The sequence below is a fragment of the Plectropomus leopardus genome, chromosome 19, assembly GCF_026936395.1.
Source record: "Plectropomus leopardus strain MGB_pleo_1.0 chromosome 19, ASM2693639v1, whole genome shotgun sequence".
Classification (NCBI taxonomy): Eukaryota; Metazoa; Chordata; class Actinopteri; order Perciformes; family Serranidae; genus Plectropomus; species Plectropomus leopardus.
Window position 1 is genome coordinate 27,064,312 of NC_142194.1, and position 27,289 is coordinate 27,091,600.

At 39.7% G+C, this 27,289-nt stretch overlaps 1 protein-coding gene across 2 annotated transcripts in view; it reads right to left on the reverse strand.

Annotated features, from left to right (window-relative positions):
* The window catches only part of ca10a (carbonic anhydrase 10 (inactive)a), a 360,009-nt gene that overhangs the window by 291,211 nt on the left and 41,509 nt on the right, over positions 1–27,289 (reverse strand). The window contains exons 1-2 of one of the 2 annotated variants that reach the window (XM_042508113.2): positions 9,032–9,401; positions 7,864–8,294 (exon numbers count right to left, since the gene is read on the reverse strand). In XM_042508113.2, coding sequence (XP_042364047.1) covers positions 7,864–7,924 — 61 coding nt within the window. In that variant the 5' untranslated portion in view covers positions 7,925–8,294; positions 9,032–9,401. Of the gene's footprint in view, positions 1–7,863; positions 8,295–9,031; positions 9,402–27,289 lie in introns of those variants that run through there. The other variant, XM_088070320.1, reaches the window with a different exon arrangement.

The window sequence follows — 27,289 nt, forward strand, 5'->3', positions numbered from 1 at the left end:
AAGTTTTTCCCTAGTCTTTTTCTTTTTCCCTAAACATGTTACCCTAACATTCTTTTTAAAATCTACTCATTTGTTACAATTTGTGGAACATTTCATACCAATGTGCACACTGACTTTGTCACTTTTTGTAAAGAAGAAATTTCACCAATTTGAGGTGAGTAGAGTTTTAAATACTTGTGAGAGGCAGGATCCATGGTGCTTTTATTTTGAAGGACCTGGCTCGTCTGAGGCCAGAAGTGTAATTCTTCTTGCTGTGGACTTGAAGCTTCCGGTCACTGTTGGATGTTAGCATTTGCAGACTGTTAAACAGATACAGAGGCGCCTTTAACTGTGAGGATTCATTCACTGTGAGCTGGAAACAAACCCACAGCTCTCCAGTTCATATATTACTAATATTTGCAAGTTGCGCTGATGCTCTGTGGTCGCAAAACGTGACTAAACAGTTGCAATTCGAACTCTGCAAATACAGACACATGCCTCACCCTCTCACAATACTGCCACCACCACTCATTAAGTTCAGCTGTTAGTTGGAAACAAATGAACAGCTCTCCAGTTTATATATTAATATTTGCAAAGCGCAGTAGTGCTCCATGGTCACAAAATGTGACTAAATAGTCAAAGTCTTTTTGTGTGTGTGTGTCTGTGAGAGGCAGACAGCTGTAGGGGAGAGTGAGAGTAAAAACGAGGTGACAATTATACTTGATGTTCGCAATAATTTATACTTCATGTTCGTGATAAAGTCTTTCATACATTGCACCTGGAACAATCTGCAATACATTGAGTATATTCAATATTTTGCCCACCCCTACACTATTGTAACCTTGTTTATATGGTACAGAGAGTAAGGATGAGCAGAGACAGCAACCATGCAAAGAAACTTCAGACTCTCAGCAAAAGTGAAACAGCCTTCCAGCGCTTTGGCTAAAGCCAGCTAGACAACAAGGTCATGCATAAGAGATCAAAGACAAGAATAGGCAATCGCTAACTCATATGCACACGTCACCAACTGGACAGAATTATTTGAAGCTATGGTAGACCGCCTTCAGTATGTACCCTGTCAAAATGATGAACGGCAAAGCTGCTGCTTTGACTGCACTGATTGAAGTGTTTTTGAGGCTGCAGCTACAGACCTAGAACTCGCTGACACTGTGACATCGTGCATCAGTTTCTGTGAAGATGTGTGTCGACTAATACCTTCTGTACAACAAACCCTAGTGGACAGTAAAACTCAGGCAGCTAAGTCAGGCCAAAGAGGAGGCCTACAGAAGTGAGGACAGGATCCTGTACAGCCGGGACAGAAACCCACTGAAAGGGAAGATCAGAGTAGCAAAGAAGAGCTACTCCGAAAGGATATAAACCGCCATCAAACACTCAACCATCATCCCGGTCCCCCAGAAACCCTCCAGGCCTGTGGCCATGATTTCTGTGGTCATGAAATCCTCCCAGAGACTGCTGTTGGACCACCTGAGGGACATCACAGGACCCCTGCTGGACCCTCTGCAGTTTGCCTACCAGGTAAACAGGTCTGTGGATGATGCAGTCAACACAGGACTGCACTACATCCTGCAACACCAAGGGACAGTTTAGGACCAGGGACACTCAACTTATTGTGCTTAAGGGCCACATCTGCAAAATGACAGGAGGCCAGGGGGCATCGCAGCAGCCCCACACTGTACATGCTAGAAATTGAGGGCATTTCTAAGATGTAAGGATTTTAGGACATTTCTAAGGTTTAAGGATGTTTCTAGGATTTTAGGATGTTTCCAGGATTTCAAGACATTCTCAGGGCTTTAGGACATTTCTGAGATAAGATATTTCTAGGATTTTAAGACATTTCTAGGGTCTGAGGACATTTCTAGGATTTTAGGACACTCATATGATATTAAGACATTTCTAGGGTTTTAGAACATTTCTAGGATTTTAGGACACTCACATGATTTTAGGACATTTCTGGTATTTTAGGATGTTAATAGGATTTTAGCCCATTTCTTAAATTTTAGGACATTTTGAGAGTTTTAGGACCTTATTGAAATTTTAGGAAATTTCTAGGATTTTAGAATGTTTATAGGATTTTATGACTTTTCTAGAACTTCTAGACATTTCTAGAGATCAAGGACATTTCTGAGATTTTAGACTTGTCTGGGATTTTAGGACATTTCAGTGATTACAGGCTATTTCGAGCATTTTAGGATGTTTCTAGAACTTTGTATAATATCTACAATTCTGAGACATTTCTATGATTTTAGGACATTTCTAGGATTTCAGGAAAATTTCTAGGATTTTATGACATTAGGGGTTTAGCTAGGACCTCTGGGACTTTTTTTTCTTAATGAAATTGCTTTATTTTGATGCTGTGTTATGCACTCTGGTACCAAAAGTACAAAAACAATTCCCAGTGTCAATCACTTTATTTTTATTGTGAATTAGAAAATGGTTATGGGGCCACTGGCACCCTATCTAGGGCCAGATTTGGCCCATGGCCTATAAGTTGAGTATCACTGGGATATACAAAAGGATCCATCATCCGAAAAATCCTCCCTTCCAAACTCCCTCATCTCACTGTGCCAGCCCCCACCTGTGACTGAGAGCGCCCTAAGTCAAATTCCCTGTTTGTGTACACATACCGGGCCAATAGAGCTGATTCTGATAGTGATAGGATGTGTCAGAAATGGGACGTTTCGACAGTGTCAGAGTCTGAATACCCCAGCTTTAGAATAATGATTGTAGCTCATTGGCTTCAGAAAATCACCTGAGGGTGCTGTCACAGAACCCACAGTCACTCTCCTGTTCACTGTCATTGGACCAATGCTGAGCTTTGCTTCTTGATTACATCACAGATTACAGTCTTGGCACTGAGGGGACTTTCATGTCCACAATCCGTGCTCAACTGTGCAAGATAATAGCCTTCCTTGAAGTGGTTTCACTGCATTGTCATTCCTTTAGAGTTATCTTTAACCCGACATCAAGCTATGTGATAACAATCAGCTGATAAATGAGCGCCATCCAGTCAGATATTTGCGGGGAAAACGCTGACTATCCCAAGCATCATCAAAGGAAGGCTTTCACGGTATAATGTGACTCACACAACAAGTACAGATGACACACGGGCCTAAAGGTTAGCAAACATGCAGTGTTTTGTAATGTTGAGCACGCACACAAGCAGCATGTCTACATGTCCACATGAATACTTGTACTTTGTCTTTACCCATGCAGTCATTCTATCCACATCACGGTTTATTTATCAAAAATATCAATGTGCAAATATTTTGTAAAAGCATAGTCAACCAAGCAATACTGACACAATATCAATAGGTTGCTGGTAATGTATGTATAATTTATGTACTGTATTTTTTTTTCTAAAATGCAATGTAGCATATAATAGATAATATTGTATTAGGTTGTAAGCATTAGTTGCTGTTCACATGCAGATTTTTTTTCTTGGCGTCATTTTTTTAATAATCACCAAAATTTAAAACAAAAACAAAAAAAAAAAAAGAAAAAGGTCGAAAAAAAAATTTAAAGAAAAAAATTGCCAGAAGTTTTAAAGGAGAAGAAAAAAACGTTTTTAAAGACACCACACAGGCTTGGAAGGCATGTTTTGGAAGGCTAGTAATATAAAGCTTCAAAATGTTTCAGCACACGTGATAGTAGGGCTGGCGCGACGCAGAGCTTAAGTAATCTTATTACAAAGCCAGTATCTGAGGAAGATTTAAAGGTTTGCATATCTATAAATAGCCTGAAACATTGTAGGGTGACTCAGTAATGTGGAACATCAGGTAAAGTGGGGCAAAATCAACGGCCAATCACCAAAAGTGATCTTGACTAGGGCTGCGGCCACACGTCGACATAATCGTTTACGTGAATAAGTCGATCAACACGTCACACAGTATGACACAGAGCGCGTCATGAGAGCGTGAGCAGCGCCGCGCGTGTTGTTTTTATGTTTTGGCGCTCGTGTATCAAGTTAGCGCGTGCACACTGCTCGCCTGAGCGGCGCTTGTCAGGCGCGTCTGAGCTGCGTGTCAGCTGCAGCACATCTAGAGAAACAGTGCCTCGCCGTTTTTTTACGCGTGACGCTCATGTTTGTTGACTCTGTACCACTTTATACTGCAGTTTAAAGTCTCTCTCTGTCACAGAGTTGAGGAACCACAAAGATGTTTGTTTTAACTCAACTTCCTTGCTTCCCTTTCAAAACAAAAGCCCTCTTACTGTCTCTGTGGACAGAATACCATCAGTTGATGATACAATGCATTTTATTTTGAAACATTTACAGGATGAGGTTGTCAGCTGTGCAGGAGCTTGTATAACTTCATAAATGAGTGGAATATGTGCTTATAAATATGAAAATACAGCACTCATATCAGCAGGAAGCGACATGCCTTAAGGCCCAGTTAAGGCTGGACTATTTTGATGCAAAAATAATGACTAGTTATAATTATTTCTATCAAAGAAAATTTATAGTGTTATTCAAATTGCATTAATTTTACTGTAAGATGTTTTTGTTGGACTGCTAGATTTGAGGTTTGTTACTGTAACACAGAGTAACTGTTTTGTTACCCCTCCTGAAAGTAACTTGTACTTTACATAGTTTTATTTATTTTGCTGTTGGACTGCTAAATGTAGATTGCACTACGTTCCTGTTACTTGAGTGGAACAAGCTCTTGCATTAATTAATCGCATTAATTTTATTTTGGAGAGACTTATATCAGACCGTAAAATACAGTTCGTTGTTATATTAATTGAGTAATAAAAAAAATAATAGTTACATTAGTAAAAAAAAAAAACAAAAAACGATAGATTAATCGAAAAAATAATCGATAAAATAATCGTTAGGTGCAGCCCTAGTCCATAGTAACGTGAATCTTCACTGGGTCATTAAAGTTTGTGAACAAAAAAAGACAATCTTAACATCTTCTTTGGAGCATCTATGTCGTTTTCACATTGTGAATTATAAGATCATGGACACACTAAAGTCAGAAGAACATATACCAGCTGAGAAAACGGACCACTCCAGGTGCACCTAAATGCAGCATCACTGGCTTTCAAACTAGCTTCCGCTTTCAAACTATTTTTAATCGATAACAAGTCGGGAAAGAGCTCCGAATAAGTGAAATACTCTGCCTTTACAAAAACACAACGCAGTGGTTACGTGCACACACCTCCACAGTCCAATATTTGTGTAGACTTTATGTAAACATGAGCACAGCCAAGGCACGATAATTGCAAGTCAATATAATTAAAACTACGACACACCGAGAAAATGCTGCAAAATCATAAAAATACATCAAAAAGTCACTCGATATTCATCACAATATGAAAAGAAATATGGACAGACCTGTTGAAGTTGTCCGTCACACGCAGAACAAACAAAAGGTACCACACCGTCCTCCGTTTCTAACACACTCCTGCCGGTTCACCGCGAGGCCTTGACCGGAATTTAATTTTCAAAATAAAAGCACCATCCTTTAACCCTTTGAAACCTCGATCGATATCAGTTTTCTTGTGCGTTCGGATGCCTTTGTCCCTATGGAACCTGAGCAAATGTGTTCGATTTCTTTCGAAAATATGGTGGAAAAGGTAATGACCAACTTGGCAAGAAATATCCCACAAATGGTGAGAAATTAGCAAAAAGCTGACAAGAAAGGGGATTGTTCTTTATTTATCAGAGGAGGAAGGAGGCTGATTTTGTCAGCCCACCCCAAAGCTACACATATTTTTTCCTTGACCCTCTCTGAGTGACAGGGGGGAATGCATGAAGCATTCCTCCCACATAATATGAATGACTGTCATACATTTGAAAATCTAAGAATAATTTCAATATGATTTTTACAGTTCCCAGCTGTGATAAATGGTGTATTTTGTAATTTAAAAAGAGAAAAATGCAAAAAAAAAAAAAAAACTCAAAGGAGAAATGCCAAATAGTTTTAAAGAAAAATTGCCATAATTTTTTTCTTAAATCACCAAAAATTTTAAGAGAAAAAAAAGCCAATTTTTCAAAAGAAAAGTCGCCATTTGAAAAAAAAAAAAAAAAAGAAAACACACAGATTTGGAAGGCATGTTTTCTTTAAAAATCTGTGTGTGTGAAATAAATACAAAACCGTTTAAAGTCATATGCCCCTGCCCTACACTAAAATATTAATAATTATAAAAAAAAATACCTCTCCAGTGCTTAAACAATTATTTGACATGCCACCCCCTTTTTGCACCACCCTTCTAAACAACGTACAGTCCCTGATCAAGCATTTTTTAAAGCCCTAGATCTGGTAATCTCTCCATACTTGTATTTGACTAAATGTGCTTAGTTTGATTTCTCCACTTTTTACAAAAATACAGACTATTTTTCCAACCCTACTCAATAATGTTTCAATGAAAGCAGTTGCAAAGTATGTTTCAACTTAGTATTAAATACTTACAGCTAGCCTACTGATATTTTTAACATCCCAATTAATAATTACAGGGTTTTGTTAAAATTTTTCAGGGTAAATATAGTCGCCAGAGTGCATAAAAATCATGAAAATATAGCTTTAAAAAATTGCATCTATTGGTGAAATATTGTGACAAAAAGGAGTGATATATATGTGTCTATTTGAATAGAGCTTCTTATTCAAAAAAGAGGTCCAGGCTAAGCCCCCCCAGTTTCCTCAAATCCTAGAAACGCCCCTGTAAAAGGCATGAAAGTAACATCATAACTATTCACTGATTTACTCATATTTATTCCAGAAAAACTGAATGTTGTCCCTGGTTGGATGACATCAATCAAAGATATTCTTCAAGAAAAAAATATAGAAACTGTTGGGTGGGGCTGGGCCGCTGGCGTTGGCTGGTTGCCACATAAACCCCTTCACCTCTCCGCTAACCTGAGGGCCTATAGGTATAGAGGAGGACAGCCTGGCGTGCGTAATGCGTAAATACAGTGGATTACGCACCAGTTATCTGACTGTATGGAGTGAATCTGCAGATTTATGTCTCCTGCGAGCAGAAGGACAAGAAATTGGGCGAATCTGTTCGGTGTTCTTTAACACTCAGACTGTCTACCCGCAACATTTTATCCAAAATGTAGCTTTTGCGCATCGGCGAGAGAAAAGCAGAACAATATGTGCCTTGTTTGTAAACACACATCTGCACAATTTACAGTGGAAAGAAGTTAAATTGGTTTTTTTGCCTCATGTTTTCATCAAAATTAGACCGGAGACTCTGATTTTGGATTAAAATATGATTTTAACGCTTTTAATATTGGTCTGTTTCAAAGTATCCGCTGAAATAGTTCAGTGAGGGAATGCGCTGCTCCATTGCTGGCTCAGACGCATCTGCCTCCATGGCACACTCCGTTTTCACAGCATGACCTACAGCGCCGCATCCGCTCATCTCACCGAGCGCCGGACGGACTGCGCTCACCGGTGCGCACAACTGCTTTATTTGATAATAACTCTGACTGAATTGTTTCAGGAGCCCAGAGACTTGACAATGACACAGACAGGGCAGGGGAGAGGGGTGATTCCAGCTTGCACGCGATATGTCCGTGGAGCAAATGGGGAAAAAAACATAAAAAGAATCCATCATGTTCATTGTGGTTTGCATTAGAAAAAGACCACCCATGTCATGCGTGCGTCAGAAGCCTGCGCATCTACTCCTGAAGGCTACGCGGTGACTGTCTTGAGCCACACACACGCAGGCTCACAAACTAGGGAACATTTAGCATTTTTTCTCTCCACATGCAGCGCGTTTCATATAAATTCATCATTTTTTATCCCCGAAAACCAAAGCTCAGCCGCAATCATCTCGCAGAATTTCAAGAAAAACTCATTCATTTAGATCTCACGCACCTGCCCAAAAAAAACCCCACCAACGACGCCCATAACTCACCTGATATGCAGACAATAAAATTGGCTTGAAGAATAATCAATATTTCCCAAATTATATCCATCCTCTGTCTTCATTCCACGGACATTACGCACGGATTAGAATCAAAAATCGATCAGAAACGGAGCTTTATCAGTTGCAGATGTCCTCTTCTCTCGGACTGAATCCCGCTGTGCACCTTCCACCAGGTATTTTCCACACCAGACACATAGCAGGTGATCAAAGCCGAAGGAAGAAATGTTCCCACTAACAATCCCAGAGACGATGAGAGAGAGAAAAACAGAACTCCAGAGCAGAACGCAGATCCTCTTGTCAGTTCACTGTATTATTCCAGTGCGCCCTGGAACGGACACATCCATCCATCCGGCGCCGAATCAAAAGAGCGGGCGTCCCGTAACGTTCTCACCAGGGAGAGTCACACATGATGGTAAAATCTGTGTGTTGGGAAAAAGGAGAGAGAAACAGAAATTAACGAGGCGGGACAGCTGAGGGATCTGACTAACACCTGGAGACGCCTCACAACTCAAAAACTCGCATCGCCAGGTGGCGAGCCTCCGATCGACACTTCTCCCCGTCACTACGAGGGAACAGCGTCAAGTCTTGCGTAATTACACTGCTATTTCCTGTGTAGACTGTCAAAATCAAAGCTTTGGTTTGTCTATAAGCGTGGTAAGATGTATGCAATAACCTGAAAATGATGTTAAATAATTACAAACGGTGGGGAAAAAAGCAAATAAACCATAAAATGTTCTGCTTTATACTAATTATGCCATTATTTGATAACAAGGTATTTTGATATGTTCATTACTTTTGGCGCACCACTCAATGTAGCATCACGTGACTACATCATGCAATATTTGTCACATTTCAAATATTTGACACAAATATAACCCCATTTCCCCCTCTGTGCGTCCACACTTACATTATTTTTTTTTTAAAACAACTTTAATCTGAGCTTTTAATTTGAATACACATTCACAAAACTTCCGGTCATGTTTTGGGTGGCGGTGTTGGGCTTTACGCAGGGTTACTGTGCTCGCCACCCCGCACCACGCACCCCGGGCTTCAACTAACACAAGGGTTGTGCAAAGTTCTAAGCATTCCGAGCGAATGAAAGACTAAATTTGTAAGTAAGTGTGTTAATAATGTCAGGAGAGTCAAACACACTTACAGCGATCGGAGACAAATTCCCTGCACTGAGAAAAAGCCGATAGGAAACTCCAAAAGGCGCAGCTTTGACGCACCGGGGAATATATGTCCTGAAAGGAGACTCAGTTGAAAACTCAAAGCAGACAGCAGGAGAACATGAAAGCAATCCAAGTTGGTAATAAAAGACGATATCGATCTGCCCTCAAAGGAAGGAAACGTTGATAATAATGAGCTGTGATGTAATAATGATAAACTCCAAACGCGAGCAAATGTGCACTCCCGCACAGGTTGTATCCACGCTAACGGACCGCGATGGTTCTCCTGCTCCGGTCTGGCACCGGGCACCCAGCGATGCCATCCAGCTCTGCGGCTCTACACGCTATTAGGATTCACGAGGAGCGACGCGCGCGGCCGGTCCGGCGGGCGCGTACAGCGAATGCGCGCGCACAAGCAGGCAGGCAGGCGGGGGCACAGGTGGATGAAAAGCGCACACTGCAGGAGAAAAAAAAATGTCTCAGGTTTGGTGTTAAAATATTGTTTGCGGTAAATGGGATTGCGAGTGTAGAATTTGCGAGAATGCATAAGACACAGTGGTGTCCAGAAAATGACATTTGACTGGAAAGAGAATTACAAACAGTTGGAATCACGTTTTCCTGCCAGGGGATTTTTGTGCTCTTGGATTGAAAAAGACACACACACACACACACACACACACACACACACGGAAAGAGACACACAGAGAGAGGAAGAGAATAAACAAACAAGATCATGTCCAAAGAGGACTGGCAGTCTCTCACCAATCTGCTCGTTTCATGCAAAAAGCGTTATAATGCTTTGTGTGCGTGTATCATTGCGCGCGCGCCCGTTTATACCACACCAGAGAATAAGCTCCACACATTCACACTGCATAATGTGTTATAATATATAAAAATAAAATCTAAAAAATAATTGTAATATAGCTGAAGTTCTGCGATAGTCTGGCGACCTGTCCAGGGTGTACCCCGCCTTCCGCCCGATGACAGCTGGGGTTGGCTCCAGCTACCCCGCGACCCTTACGAGGACAAGCGGTTACAGAAAATGACTGACTGACTATTTGAAGTTTTCACTGAAATACTTATATTTTACGTGAAAAGAATCTGTTACTTACACTTTCAGATGCGCAGTGGCAGATCTAGCTTTTTCAGTGCTCGAGGCAAGCTGAACCCTGCCTCCCTTCCAATATATCATTTGTACTAACAACTATTATCATTATTATTATTATTATTATTAGTAGTAGTAGTAGTAGTAGTAGTAGTAGTAGTAGGAGTAGTAGTAATAGTAGTATCAGTAAATTAAATAAATATTAAAGAAATTTGATAATTACAATAAAAAATAACAACAACAATGACAATAAGAACCATAATAATAATAATTATAATACATTACATCATATAATAATGATAATAATCATTTATATTATTACTATTAACATTATTATTGTGTTTTGTTGTTGTTGCTATTATTGTTATTTTTTGTTATCATATATAATTATATCATATAATTACTACTACTACTACTACTACTACTACTACTACTACTAATAATAATAATAATAATAATAATAATAATAATAATAATTATTATTATTATTATTATCATTATATCTGATTTTATATTATTATATTGTATTTGTATTTGTTAGGAACAAGAACGATCACTGATGGGAAATTAACTCAAATAAACAACAACAATAAATAAATTAAGCAACTAACAATGGTAATTAAAAAATAACAATAATGGAGTACAGTATGTGCAAACTTGCTCCAATGCTGTCAACATACACTTGATTTTTTTTAAGTTAAAAAAAAATAAAAATAAAAAAAAATCAGGGTCGCTACACCTATGTCACCGTGAGGAAGATTGGCCACTGCAGACGAGAGTTTGGGACATCACAAAGCTATACTGTATGCCCAGGACATTTACACTAAACTAAAGTATGCGGACACATGAGCATTACCGGCCTGTCATTATTGAACATGACATTCTCAGACCACACTAATGTGCTGCTCTCCCAGCATCCACTCGACTCTGGTTTCTGGCTCTCCCCCAGGTGTGGAAGCAGCTGCAGGGATTTGCTCCCGTACAGCCTCAAGAGCATTACAGAGGTCCAAACACTGATGTCGGGTGATAAGCTCTGGCTCAGTTCATCCCAAAGGTTTTGGGTGGGGTTAAGGTCAGGACTCTGTGCAGGCCGATCAAGTTCCTCCACAATAAACTGGGGAAGCCATTTCTTTACAAAGCCGGCTTGGTGTATGTGGGGTAAAGCACTTTTTAATAAATGATGAAAGCAGCCACGTACATGCTGACACCATGTAATTGTTGTTAATTTCATATCTTTACAAACTGGGCTGTATTGATCAAAGTGCTTCAAGGGATACTGTAGTCAGTTACAGTAACTGTAATAACACAGTGCAGCATATACCACAACACACAAACAAAGTACCTTGCATTTACTATTTGACAACTACTAATCCTTAACCCTTTCAAACCTCAGCAAATTGGCTTGAATTCTTTCAACAACATGGAGGTTGGTCTAAATGCTTGTGAAAGGCATCTGAACACAGCAAGTAATGTCAATGCAGGTTTATGTTAAGGCTGGTGATATTCGGATTTTTCCCATCATTAATAAATTCTATTAAAAGACCCAAACCAAAGCCTGATATATCGCCTTCCTCTGTGCCAGAAGGAGTCTTTCTATTTTCCAAAATTGCCTGAAAACACATCAATAAGCCACTCTGTTGCACTGGCTGACATGTTCCCTCATTACCATGAACACACACTGTAGTTTATTTTGACTCGATCCAACAAACACTATCCTGCTGCCACTGCTCCTCACCACACCACCAAATGTGGATTAATCCACCACTGAAAATAGTCCCTAACAAATGACATCCTCCTGTTTGAGAGATGTTTACTCTACATACGTTTTCAACCACTGACCCAAAAAGTTGATGACTTGGCATGACTAATATCCATTTCACTGGGATGTACACTGGTTGCCAGGGAGTTAATGTTTTCTGATGTATTTATTTAATTATCTTACTTTGCTTTTCTATTTAACACCTTAAAACCTGAGCAAACTGATTTGATTTCTTTCAAATACAAGAGGAGAAGGCAATGGAAAATTCAACAAGACATGCCCAAAAAATGAGCAAAAACCCCAACCTGAAAATAATAAGGGAAAAAACAAAACAAAAACAAACCATAAAATGACCTTAAAAAGTGCTGAAAATGAAAATATAGTATAAATATTTATTTTTATATATTCTATTAAAATTTTATTTGACATAATTTTAAATGTAAAAAAATTAAACTGTAAAACTTCAATTAATAGCTCCAGCTTTTATATATAAATCACTGATCTCAACATTATCATAATTACATATTTTAAATTATGTTACAAAATGATTATAATTTTTTTCAGGCACCTCTGCTTGACCTTTTTTTAATTTTTTTTTTATTATTTTCCTTTTTTTTCTTTACTCATTTTCAAGGATTTTTTCTTGTACTTTTTCGGACATTAATTCTTTTGTTGCTCACTGGCTTCTTCCCGTGATTTTGAAAGAACTTAAGCCAATTTGCCCAGGTGTCAAAGGGTTAAAGAACATTGAAGGAGGCTGAGATCTAAAATTGTCATTTCCAACGACTGCTTCACTGTAATTTCTTGTTCATGCCACTTCTCCTCTGTGGAGGGAATGAAATGCCATGATTTTCTGTCTGCTGAAGAACATTTTGCTCCAGTGGACATTAGAACAACTGACACATCCAGAGGACATCAGGGCTTTTGCAATCAATATGATATAATGCGTGTGTCTATGTCTAAACCTTACATCTGATGAGCTCCTCTCCACTGCTCCAGCAGTTGTTGTAATACTGTTTAACTGTGCAGCCTGGAGGGCATGACTACATGTTTCCAAGAGTTTAAAGAGATCATAATATTAATTGCTTCATTTAGAGTGAGGGTGCAAGGCTTGATCATTTTGGAGTTGATCCTAACATCTGCCTGCCCCCTAGTATCTGGAAAGAAGTCTCCAAAAAGAATTAGGGAACTATTCAAACTTTTAATTGCAAGTAAGTGCAGAGCTTGCCAAAAAAAAATGTATCACTGAATGTTGAAATGTCTGACTTTTAGCCCATCAGTATATGTTGCAATCATGTATATCTTGTTAAAACAGACATATGAGTTAATGGAGATAACGGTTAGCCTCAAACCAACCTTACGTCAACTCAAACTTTTTATACAATAGGAATTTATCCCACCCTCTGCAATTTCTCATACCCCCTTAAACACAGCGACCAGTAGTTTTCATTTTCCCTATGTGTTATACACCAATCAGCCAAAACATTAAAACCACTAGCTGGTTAAGTGAATACCATTCCTTATAATGCAATATTCTGCTGGGAAACCCTGGGCACTGGAAATCACGTGGATGCTACTTGACACGCTCCACCCACCCAAACACCGTTGTGGACTGTGTACCCCTCTGATGGCGATAACATTCTCTGATGGCAGTGGCCCCCCAGCAGGACAATACCACACCAGAAAAACTGCTCAGGAATGACTTGAGGAATGTGACAAAGAGCTTGAGGCATCAAAAGTTCCAAGATCCCAGTCTGATTGAGTAATTATGGGACGTCCTATTACCTCGGAGGTACCCTCGATACTAACTGGGGCCTCCCTGGATACAGGTTGGCTTTATATGTTAATGCTTGGACACAGGACTCCTGAGGGGTTTCTTGTGGGGTCTGGAACCAGGGCGTTAGGGGCAGATCCTTTGAGATCTGTGGGTTATGAGGCGGAGTACAAGCATGTCCCATGGATACTTGATCGGATTGGGATTAGGATATCTTGCAGGCCAGGTGGATGGGTTGAGCTCTTTGGCACTTTCCTCGGGCCATTTCTGAGCAGTGTTTGCAGTGTGGCATGGTGCATTGTTCTGCCACTGCCTTAGGGGACTTCAATTGCCATCTGCAGGAGTACTTAGTCCGCAGTGGTGTATGGGTAGGTGGAGCATGTGAAGTGGCATCCACAAGAATTCCAGGAGCTAAGGTTTCCCAGTAGAACATTGCATTGTAGCAAGATCAATGGTATTCACATCACCAGCTAGTGGTTTTAATGTTTTGGCTGATCAGTGTATTATCAACCAAGGATGGTGGTTTGTCAGCACTGAGGGGTGTCAAGACCTGATGCGAGTCCCTGTGTGGTACAAGGTGTGCAGAAAGGTCGGCCATCTTTGACAGCTACTATGGCTACACTACTTGTACAAACCACATGTCACAACCTACCTTACCTGTCACAGTCCGAGTTTCAACCATGGATGTAATTCACGCATGCACCAATTTATACTAATATGGGCTGAAATGTGATAGATATGGTTACTGAGTGACTTACTGTTCATACAGCCACAATAGTACTGTTAACTGTGGACTCATTTCACTTTTCTTGTGCTGCTTTCAGATGCCTTTTACAGGTATTTAAACCTCTGAACCTTTAACAAATTGGTGTAATTTCTTTCAAAAACATGGTGAAAAAGGCAATGAGAAGCTTGAAAGGATTTTTTCTTACCTAATATTAAGGTAATTTTCTTGTACTTTTTAGTCTTTTTTGTCTTGCTTATTTTTGGGTCATTCCTTCTTTTGTTGCTCATTTCCTTCTTCTCGTGTTTTTGAAAGAAATCAAGCCAATTTGCTCTGTTTCAAAGGGTTATGGGACATTATTTGAGGGAGCCTGAGATCTAAAACTCTCATTTCCAATGACTGCTTCTCTGTCGCTCTTGTTGCTCATATGAAGTAATAACTTGAAACTTGAGGTTGGAAATAGGAAGCTGTCTGCTCTGATGATTCCTGGTTCTAACAGTGAAAACAGTTCAAGAGGGTTACAACAAGCTCAACTAAAGCCTGCCAGGTTCAAGGATGACCGTTGTCAAGTTTGTGCGATCAAAGACAACCTAGGATAACCTACGTCTACTAACCAACCAATAGAAATGCAGCATGAAATGATGCACAGATCAGTGCAACTCTGCCAGTGAATGATAAATGCTAATAGAGGCTATTAAATACTTAAATGGGAGCTTTCATTGCAAAATCAGCATGCCAAGTTGGCCTTTTTACCCCCCAGCTATGACCGCATCCACATTCTCCTCCTCCTCTTCAGATTTTCTCTGATAAATGCCACTATAGCAAGGGCTTGATTATACTTTTGTTTACATTTTGCTCTTACCACTACAGCGGCGTAGATGGATAACCAGCCCATTCTTCTTCTTCCCATTCTCCTGCTTTGTCAGTGCTTGCAGTGTACAAGCATGACGCTAAAAGCCACTTTCTATATCCAACCAGAACGCTGTGGAATGGCATCAGATGAGAAGATCAGACAGAAGCGGTGGCATTGTCAGTATACGCTGATGTATGGCCGTATGACACTGAGTGTGTCCACATGCAACGTGCACGGGCGGCAGCATTTGTGAACTGAGGATATTTTGTTCTAGCATATTGATGTCTATGGACCTATGACTCAGTAGGTGATGCCATTGCACAGTCTGCATACATCATGTTTATTACACGTTGCACAGTGGAACTGCACTAAACTTCATAGATTGCAAAAGTCTCACAGTCTGCAGGAGGCTTTACAAGGATTTTCTGTTGTGAAAGTTTCCCATTTTGGCCAATTCAAAGTTTGAGGGGGAGACAAAATTGAACTGACATCTCCCTCTCTGGAAAACCTCCAAACTGCATTTGATTAACATGAGTCTTAACTGTCTGCTGTTCATTCACAATACTCTCTTATTGTGATCCGGGGTCATGATTTGGAAACATTCAGCCATTAAAATCCCATAAAAGAATGAAGAGTGGATGGATGGAGAAATCAGATCAGAAAGGTGAACTGAGTTTTGAGACCAGCAATTTCCGTCCTCACGCCGGCAGCATGCAGACCATTGTCGGCTGAATAACAAACATATCTGGAGTTGAAACAGAATGCGCTATTGTGTTCTTTCAGGACAAAGTAACCTTTGAAAGGCTCTCCTTAAAAGAAGCAGCTTTACAGCATGTGGGAGCCCACATGGTGAGAAAGAGACACCGGATGAGACTTGACGGGTAAAAGCATTTGCGTCCAAAGGGATAGTGGAGTCTGCTGGGATGTTCCTCTCTGATGTGGGAAAGTGGCACTTGAAAAAAACAAAAAAAAAAAAAAACAGGCTGTGTATGGTATTGATTGCCCGTCATTCTCTACCTCCTGTCCAGCCTTTGTTACTTGGAACATCACAGGGACCACAAGCCGGAAAGGATAAATGGAGGGAGATCATAGCATTAAGTCCTTATACCTGCAAACACCACAACACCTTCACACAAAATTTAGGGTTTTCAGAAGCCCGTGTCAAAGAAAATAACAGGTGAAGTAATAGGGTTGGTGTTTCCTCATGCGGAATGTATTTTTACCAAGTAGCGGCTGCTGAGCGGATACAGTGAGCTGCAGCTGCATTCTTATTATGTTTCACAGCAGTGGTTGCTATTTTAAATAAACACCATGTCTGATTATAAAATTACATACGTATGACTAATAACTGTATCATAAAGAGGTACATTCATGACCTGGTTGATAACATTTTTTTGACTGCCTTAAAGGAATACATGGTAACACATTCTACGATGACCACATCTATAATGCATTATGATGACATTCATAGTGAATTGTAATTCATAATGCTTTATGACTGCACACAATGTTAACTGATGCATTATATCAACAGTTATAAAACATTATAGATGAGACTTACAAATAATTCTAAGTATTAAGTGTGTAGCTGCCCTCACAGTCAGTTAGTCAGTTATACAGTTTAAGTTCATTCAGAAATTCAAGTTAAAAAATTAAGAATAGTTTACATGTGATAAAGAATATTTTATAATGTTTGGACATTGTCGCTGAATTTAAAATATTGCGCGTTTGTCTGCATAGTGTTTACAGAGCGGAACGAATGTTTGGGTATTGTAACACGGCTGGTTCTTTGACCTTTGTTACGCTCGCTGCCATGAAAGAGAGAGAGCACCCGGCAGGTTGAATCCACAATGAGGGAGGATTACTTTGTGCTTTGTATGCTGTCGGATGAAGATTTGTTTGAAGCGAAACTTGATTACCCCCCCCCCCTTTTTTTTTCGGAATTAACGCGGCAATGAGGTAATAAGTTATGTCTACTTTGTACTTATTCTTATGTGTTAATAAGCCAGCCAGTGTATTGGTTCACGCGATGATGACGTAAAAGCGCCTTTATGTTTTATAGAATGTGATTAATTATCTGCAAATTTACAAGCTTATAACTCTGAAGTTGATTTAATCTGCAATATTTGTTTAATGGTTATTCTCTATGAGAATGTGTGTATTGCATTGAAGTGAATTTTGATTTGTTAATTTTGCTTTCATCTAGTTCTTACGACATATTTGATGGCATGGTTGTGCTAATAAATGCCAGTGAAGAAAGAGCGACTTGTGTGCGTGATTAAGCCTGAAGGGGAGTAACAAAGTGTCTTATGGATGTTTTTGATTAGTTAGAAACTAGAGGTTGACTTATGAGGCTTATGATACATTAGAACTACCAAAACTTACATATACAGACATCAATAACCCTAAGCCTATAAATACATGAAAATTATAACACCTTGCTTAACACCAACAATGAAAAAATATGATAAAGCATAAATTATTATAAATGCATCAGCATGTGCCTTACATTTCCTTATGAAACTGCATGGATTGTTATAGCATACTATCTATCTTTATCTATCTATATCTATCTATCTCTCCATTTATCTATATTTTTTCAGGTAACGTGGGACACCTTGTCTGGTAAAGTGCAACAGTCATATTTACATTTAAAAAAATGCAAAAGTTTTTTTGTTTTTTTTTTAAAAAACAGGAAACAACCATGCAATGGAAAAAGAGGAGCTATTCAGTTAAAAATGTTTACCTGAACAAAGCTGTTAACATGTTAAAATAATGTGGGACAGTGACATTAAAGATTTTTATATAATAAACAAATTGTTATTTCACACATTTTTTGTTGTTTCAACTGGTGGTTAAATCACTTCATTATGTTCCAACAGAACAAGTTGCTACCTAGTTTAAATTCCAATAACAGCCTTAATATTGAAAAAAAAAACGACAGGCCATGCCCACTCTGATGATGTCAGACTAATCCCAAACCACTGTTTCCTGGCACTAAGTGTTGTAGCAACAGGTTAAGATTAGAGCTGCACTTTCGATTATTTTTTTATCGATTAATCTATTGATTATTTTTTCTATTACTCGATTAATCTATCGATTATTTTTTTTATTGATCTAACTATTATTTTTTTTATTACTCGATTAATATAAAAAAAACAATAAAACAAGTTTACCAAAAATAACATTTTACAACTTGTCATACACTGCAGGGCACTATTCCTCAACAAAAAATAGCCCAGTCTTAACTGGTAATCTGAGTTTTACAGTCTGATATAAGTCTCTCCAAAATAAAATTAATTCAAGAGCTTGTTCCACTCAAGTAAAACCAATGTTGTACAATCTACATTTAGCAATCCAACAGCAAAATAAATAAAACAATGTACAGTTCAAGTCACTTAACAAAACACTTACTCTTTGTTACAGTAACAAATCTCAAACGTAGCAGTCCAACAAAAACATCTTACAGTAAAATTAGTGCATTTTGAATAACACTATAAGTTTTCTCTAACAGAAAATAATTATAACTAGTACATTCTTTCTGCATCAAAATAGTCCAGCCTTAACTGGGCCTTAAGGCATACCTCTGCCTGCTGATATGAGTGCTGTATTTTCATATTTATAAGCACATATTCCACTCATTTATGAAGTTATACAAGCTCCTGCACAGCTGACAACCTCATCCTGTAAATGTTTCAAAATAAAATGCATTGTAATGTAAAGTGTTAAAATGCGAGCGTCACGTAAGAAACGGCGAGGCACTGTTTCTCTAGATGTGCTGCAGCTGACACGCAGCTCAGATGCGCCTGACAAGCGCTGCTCGTGCAGACAGTGTGCACGCGCTAACTTGATACAGGAGCACCGAAACAAAAAAACAACACGCTCGGCGCTGCTCACGCTCTCATGACGCGCTCTGTGTCATACGGTGTGACGTGTTGATCGACTTATTCACGTAAACGATTATGTCGAGGTGTGGCCGCAGCCCTAGTCAAGATCACTTTTGGTGATTGGCCATTGTTTTTGCCCCACTTTACCTGATGTTCCACATTACTGAGTCACCCTACAATGTTTCAGGCTATTTATAGATATGCAAACCTTTAAATCTTCCTCAGATACTGGCTTTGTAATAAGATTACTTTAGCTCTGCTTTCAAAATGTCTTCAGTGTGTGAGGAGATAGCAGGGAGGGTTTTTTTGGTGATACCAATTATCCCATGCTGGCTAATGTGGAGGCATGAATACTAAGAGGATGATGAAAACTGAATTTCTGAATTCTAATTGTGGCGCTGCTGTGAAATGGCATCTCACGTCTGAATGTATCAGTGGGAGAAGACACAGGATCAAATAAAGAATCAGAAATGGCAGAAAGCAAATAAATGACAGTCAAGTCCCCAGCCAGGTTTCACGCTTCTAACATGTTTCTGATGAACAAACGAGAAAAAAAAAACACCCACTGCCACTACGGACTTCATCATTTGCAGGTAAGGCAGTGCTTGTGAGCCTGATCGATATTCTTGTGGTTCAGGGGCCAAATTTATGCAGATGACAGACACTAATTATGCTCATGCCCATGTGAGGAAGAATGACTGGGTTGCTAATGGGAAAATCAAAACACATTAAGGACAGCCAAATGATTTTATTCTTCTTCAATGACTTCGCCTTCGCAGAAACAGATGGAGAATGGAGGGCAGAGCGAGGGAGAGATTAGCTGCACGGAGGAAAGGAGAGAAATGCAACATGTTGAAAGATTTAATTTGGGCTAATTATGATTAATTCAGAATATATCTGTTCAAAGACGGCCAGGTCTCATTATTATTCAGCCAGGGTTTTGTTTTTCTCTCATAGTGACAGACATGTTGCAGCTGTAAACAGACAGCTTTTCACTGGTCCCTGGAGGATTCAAAGTGTCCGTCAAAGAGAGAATTAAAATGGTACTGTCTGTCTGTGTGGGAAACCACAGTGAAGGGTAAGCCCAATTCGTACTGCTATTTTAATTTGCACAGTAAATCTAGCTCATCTTTTAGGCTGACATACGAAATCTTTAATAAGACATAAAGATAGTATCAAATAAAGTCAGTGTGCACATATGCTGAATATTCACCTGCAGTGAGTATGTGATCTCAATTTGTTCATATACTGTACATTGGCAAGGGTTTTCAAGACTTACACTGTTGCTCCCCCTTAGACAAAACCTCAAAACTTCATTTCAGCTCCACATTAGCTGAGCTTCATTTGGCCCTTGATTAAGAAAACCCCAAATCAGTGACACTCAGTCAATGGTTCACAGGTAAAATCTGGCTCCCAAAAGGGTGCAACGTGGCCTCCCAATCATTTTCTAAATCACAATGAAGTTAAAGTGATTCACACTGGGAATTGTTTTTCTACTTTTAGTATACATAAGGTGCCAGACTGCACAAAATAGAGTATGTTTAACAAAAAAGAAAAAAAAATGCCAGTGGAGGATCCCCTGCACCCCCCAACAGAGGTCCTTGCCAGTCATCAGTCATTTTCTAACCTTGCAAGGGTCGCAGGGGGTGGGGGCTGGAGCCAATCCCAGCTGTCATCGGGCAGAAGGCGGGGTACACCCTGGATAGGTCGCCAGACTATGGCAGGGCCGACACATATAGACAGACAACAATATGGGCCCTAAGGGCAATTTAGAGTTGCCTAAGCTGCATGCCTTTGGACTGTGGGAGGAAGCCGGGGACCCCAGAGAGAACCCACGCAGACACGAGGAGAAAATACAAAGTCCGCACAGAAGGGCCCCCGTCCCCGGAACCAGACCCTCTTGCTGTGAGGCAACAGTGCTAACCACAACGCCACTGTGCCGCCTCAGAGATCCTTACTAAGCTGTAAAATCCTAGAAATGTCCAAAAATCCTAGAAATGTGCTAAAATCTTAGAGGCGTCCTAAAATCCCAATAACATCCTAAAATCCTAGACAGGTCCTGAAATCCTTATCCTTGAAAGTCCTTGAAACTTCCTATAAATCTTAGAAATTTCCTGAAGTCCTCAAAATGTGCTGAAATCCGAGCAACATCCTAAAATCATAGCAATGACCTAAAATCATAACAATGTCCTAAAATCCTAGAAATGTCCTAAAATCCCAGAACTTTCTTAAAATCCTACAAATATCCTAAAATCCTGACAACATTCTACAGTCCTAGAAATATTCTAAAATCTAACTATGGTTCTGATGCTATATATCAGTGATACTCAACTTGTGGTCTGTGGGCTGAATCTTACCTCAACCATTTTCTAATTCACAATAAAATAAACTGGGCATCGATTTGTACCTTTATCATAAATAAGGTACCAGAATGCATAAAACTGCATCAAAATAGAGCTTGTTTATCAAAGAAAGTGCTAGTGTAGGATCATCCATACCCCCTCCAAAGAGTTAGCCCCTAATGTCCTAAAATCCTAGAATGTCCTAAAATCCTAGAAATGTCCTAAAATCCTACAAATAATTCAGAAATCCTTGAAACATCTTCAAATCCTAGAATTGTCCCAAAATCCTCAAAATGTTCTGAAATCCCAGAAACATCCTAAAATCCTAGAAATGTCTACAACAATTAACCTCCTCATTTGCTTTTGAATCAAACTTTACTTCTGTCAGCATACATCTACATTACATAAAGAAATTGTTTTTATAATTGGATATCCACTTTTTTAATTGACATCACAAAATAAAACAAATGGTGCTCTCTGAAGGATGAAGGGTAGAAGAACTATAGTCACTGGCTGATGAAGTGAGAGCTCTTTACAGACAGATTCCTCTGACCAGTCAAATGAAAATTCAGCATTTCACTGTATAAACATTTATTTTTCTTACCCACTGATCCGTTTTCAATGTTTCATCATTGTACAATAAGAGAGGAGATGACTTGCTGTATTAAAAAGTATTATTTTTTAATAAATGACTTACAAAAGACATGAATGACATTGGAGAAGGAAATAAAGAGTGTTCCTTCAGCTCTCCTCTCTATCTGATAACTCTCATCAGGTCACATTTCCACATCCGAGCATCCAAGTTAAAAACTGAGTCCTTGAATCAAACACTTAGTTATGCTCAAACTTTCAGACATGCAAATCAGAGTGTCCGTCAGACAGAGATTACGCGATAACCATAATGCCTCTTCTATCCATCAGCAAATGACAGAGGAGTTTAAAAATATCCACCTTGCTGGCAACACTTATCAGCTTAGTGCCACTAATGGGAATTGTTTCATCTGCACGCAAATGGCTCCATCATTTGATGTGAATATTTTATCACTTGTCAGTAATTAAAATGAAAATTTGCATTTCTATTAAACATAATTGTAATTTCTTATCAGTATTTAATGGGACATGTTTTTGGTAACCACTTGAATTTTAAATAAAAGTCCTTGCTTGAGCATTAAAGGTAATTCTTAACTGTGTATGAATTATTTTAGCCTTTTGATTTACAGTTGAAGAGGCCTGGGGGAAGAGGGGTCGGAGGTTGATAAAATTACCATGATGCACCATGCTCCACATTTACCTCTGAATATGGCTGAATGATCAAAACAAAACACTATAACTTCACTCTCTTTGCTATAAGTCACAATCAATGAAAATAATCAGGGGTTATGCATAATCAATAGCTGTCATACAAAGTGCAGGACTCTGACACCAGTGAGTGAATCTCTATTGACAGATTTCTGCATGTATGAAGAATCTGTAGGCGAAGTGACAAGACTTGGATATCAAAAGGGTACTGGTTTACTTTTGCACCGTAGCTGTAGTTGTATCAACCAATCTCATTCAATAAGCAGGTAAAAAGTCCATGAGAAGAGATGGAACACACTGGGTGAAATGCAATATTGGGATAGTAGCTAAAACAAAATGATCTCCATGCAGATATCTGTTTATAGAGATTAGCTTACATGGCAGACACACAGAAGAAGAAGTTGATTGCAAATGACTAGAACATGATCTTTAGCCAACCTTACTATAGCCTGGTGTCTAAAAAGAAACATCAAAGTAGTCTTGTTCGGGTTGTCTGCACGCGGTTCTCAACATGGCTGACCTGGTGGCTGGCAGCTAACAGTGCTAACTCAATAAACAGTGCTAACATAACAAAGGCGTCTGATTCAGGTTGTTCACACACAGTTCTCAACACGGAGTTGGCTGGGCTGGTGGCAAGCAGCTAACGGTGTTAACTTCATAAAATGTGCTGACATGCTTTGTAAGTGACCTTCTGCGTCTACTTATGATGATTTAGGTATCCTTATGCGTCAGTTGTTTACGCTCCAGGATGCCGTTATCGTGATGTCAACAAATGCACATGGTGGGATGAAGCAGTATGTCATTATGTTTACACAACATGAGCACATGGCAACCAAAGCAGACCGTCACAATGGTTAGGATTAGGCAAAAAAGTCATGGTTGGTCAGGTTAAGGCAAGAGAGGCACATGGTAAGGTGTAGAAAAAAAACCCACATCCAAATAGGAAGTGAACATGGGAATCCTGCATGAACGTCAGCTGTTTTATGGGCACACCTGTGCTTCTTATATTATGTTGTCACCAGCAGCATGAGAACCTGATGCCATTCCTCCGCATTTCATGCACACACAACCAGCTCTGTCTGCCTGTGTGCTTTGCATGTGGATTGCTGTCTGGCCATCTGCTGGCGTTAAAAAAACAACGGCACCAGTTCTGTCTGGGCGTGTTCTCATATGACGTGGTCCAGCCCTGTTCTAGTTGGACACAGAAGGTGGCTTTTGGCATCAAGCTTGTGCACTGAAAACACTGACAGAGCAGACATATTTGATGAGTGAGAACACACTGGCTCCTGATTAGGGCTGCAGCTATCGAATATTTTAGTAATCGAGTATTCTACTGAAAATTCCATCAATTAATCGAGTAATCGGATAAAACATATTTTTGTTTAGTGAAAGAGCAATTATAAATATACATGAGACAATAAGACATTTCACCTAACAATGAACCATTGGTTTCCCTTTTTAACTACCCAGTTAGCTTTATTATGTTTTTATTTTCCACCCTCATCAGTCTGCAGCGCTGTGTTTTTACAGATTAAATACAGCCTGTATGAAAGGCACGTTAGCCACGCATCGACAGTAGTCATAATTAATAGAAACCTAGCCCTCCGCAGGGCTAACGTTATGTTAGCAAGGTACAGTAACGTTAATCTCATTAATTAGCGCTACGTTAACTTCATTTTGCCTTGTCTCGGGTGACGGTCCTCCGCTCTCGGAGTAAACAGGGGGCCTTCGGTGGAGATGCTGCAGCATTGAAGACGTACTGTTGTGGTATGCAAGCGCTGTCTTACAGTGAATACACGCAGCAGTGTTCGCCTTGGTGTCCAGCTTGAAATGCTCCCACACTTTTAACATTTTCTGCCTTTTCTTTGTGCCTTTCGCTTTCGTCGCCTTCTTCGTCGTTACCTGTACATCCGTGGTTAAAACCAAACATATCCGCCGCCTCTTTTTTATTCCTTTACGTGCGTGACGTCAGCGCGTTGTGCCGCATTAAAAGTAGTCCGGGCGAAATACCATGCTTTGAGCTGGCAAAATTGATTCCTCGAGGCAGAGAAAATTCCTCGATCATTTTTTGTAATCGAGTTACTCGAATTATTCGAGGAATCGTTTCAGCCCTACTCCTGATATTATGTAGTTACTGGCAGTGTTACAACCTGACACTGTCCTTCCACGTTTCATGCACATGCAAGAAACTCCGTCAAGCCAACCATGTGTATAACATGTGGATGTGCATGGTGCCATCTGGCCAATGCCACCAGTTCTGTCCGCCCACATTCTCATCTGACACTATCCAGCCGCATTCCAGGTGGACGCGGAAGCACTGACATAGCAGGAGTATTTGACAAGTTTGGAAAGAGAACTGATTGAACTAACAGTGTTAAAGTGGGAGTGATCCAGATTTTGGGCGCTGCCCCTTTGCAGTGTCTTGGGTCAAGATGGCGATGGCGATATCTAGCTAATGGGATACACTCTCGAGGCTTACAGGGCCTACATTCATGCACAGCCGGACCGGCTACCACAACAACTAACAGAAAATCTCGGATTACAACAGACACAGAACGAGTGTGACTTCATTTTCTGCTCAAGACACAAATACTCTACTGTATCCTTACATAGCAAGAAAAGGAGACAGTGATGGACCAAACTGTTTTGATTTTAGGTTAGAATAAGAGCATAGGCCACACCTTAGTTCACCTATGAACCTCCTGATTACAATGGTATTATGTCGCGCCCCTGAAGATGTTTTCCTTTTCATGAGGTGAGGTAACAGGCCATAATAAGTAGCTGAACAACAGATAGGCCTATTTGGTTTAATTGTGAGTTCCTGGGGTTGGAAGGGAAGGGGAGAAAATGATAAATAAACTTTTTTTGAGGATTTAGGATGCTTTGGATGGAAGAGCTATTGTAACAACACAGCAGGCTGGCTGCTGGTAGGGATGACAGAACAGTGAGCCAAAAGACTGTGAGCACCTTCAGCTCATCCCTCCTCATTTTCAGCCAGTGAGTTAATACACTGAAGTTTTCAGTGTTGCTCTCAAGCCTTTGCCTCCCACAGCTGATGTTAATATTCTGTGTGTCTCTGGAAGAGCAGCAGGTTAAAGAGGCTGTAGTGTTTGTTGCTAATTGGTCTACAGTAAATTAAAATCCAAGTCCAAAATAATTACTTCCAGCACAATCCGAACTCTGAATAATATGGAATAGCCACACTTCCTGCTGCATGCTCATGGCTCAAGCTGTGTGTGACCAACAGAGTTTTGGTAAATTTTTGTGACCAGTGGTGCACCAGAGCTGAACACATTGGTGCCATTGGAAATCAGGCTGGAACAGTAGCATATGTGATGGTTGGGCCTTGTACAAATTTAGCCTTTCCAAAGTTCTGCCCCTTTTTGCTCTGTGCTCAAGTAACAGCTGAGCAGTACCCAGCTTACCCAGCTAGTGCGCCTGCTCGATGGGCGTATACTAAAGCTCTTGCTGTCAGCCTCTTGAAGCTGCCCAGTGTTGCCAGACTGATAATGTTAAAACTATCATACCAGAGGCTCAAAATGATCATATTTTGAGAAAAATTATCATATGCCAGTGACAATCACGAGAATGAATAGCTTAAATATATTACTTAGGTAAACAAGTAGTTAAACAACTTTTGGACACTTCTACAAATCTACCCATATCAACTGCTTCATTTCTCAGTCTACATTTCTCAGTCCTCAGTCTGGCGCCGGCAGCCAAGTGTGTACAAAAATAAGCATCAGCAGTGCGTGCTCGACAAACGTGACCCGAACGTGGCCTGCACCAAATGTGAGTGGCTGTAAGGAGATCACGTGAGAAGTGATGCATAAACACAGATGTAGAAATGAGTTAAAACGAGACATGTAAACTAAACTGAGTGCTTATTTTAAGTGTAACATTGGTCAAATTATCATACATTATGACAACTTTGGAATTATTGATCATACATCATACAGAGGGCAAAATTATCGTACAAATACAGTAATTATTGAATATCTGGCAACACTGAAGCAGCCTGAAATAGAAATAGACTATGGCAAAAAAGCTATGCAGTTTTCCTATTGGATTTTGGATCGCTGCAGAAAAAAATCTCTGTGGCCAATAAACATTTATGATTCTTACATCTTTTGTTTAGCAAGATAATCCTCACAAATGAACACCACATTAGGCTATAAACAAACTACACGATGGTCACATTGCTCAACATCACCTCCACAACAAGGCTGTAAAGCCATGTTTGGCATGGTTCAGCCTGTTTACATTCTGTGGTTTCAGTTAGCCACTTGTTAGCAACTGCCTTTTAAAAAGCACATAAAAGCTTCAAAGTTCACAAGTGTGGTATTTATGTATTTTATGTCATTGAACAAAACATGAAAATCTTTTAATCTTGTGTTAACCGCCTTATTTGAGGCATCTAACCAAAAACTCATTCAAAAAAACCCACTGACTTCAAGACGAGGGAACCGGGAGTGCTGAAATGCTAACTCATTAGCTGATTT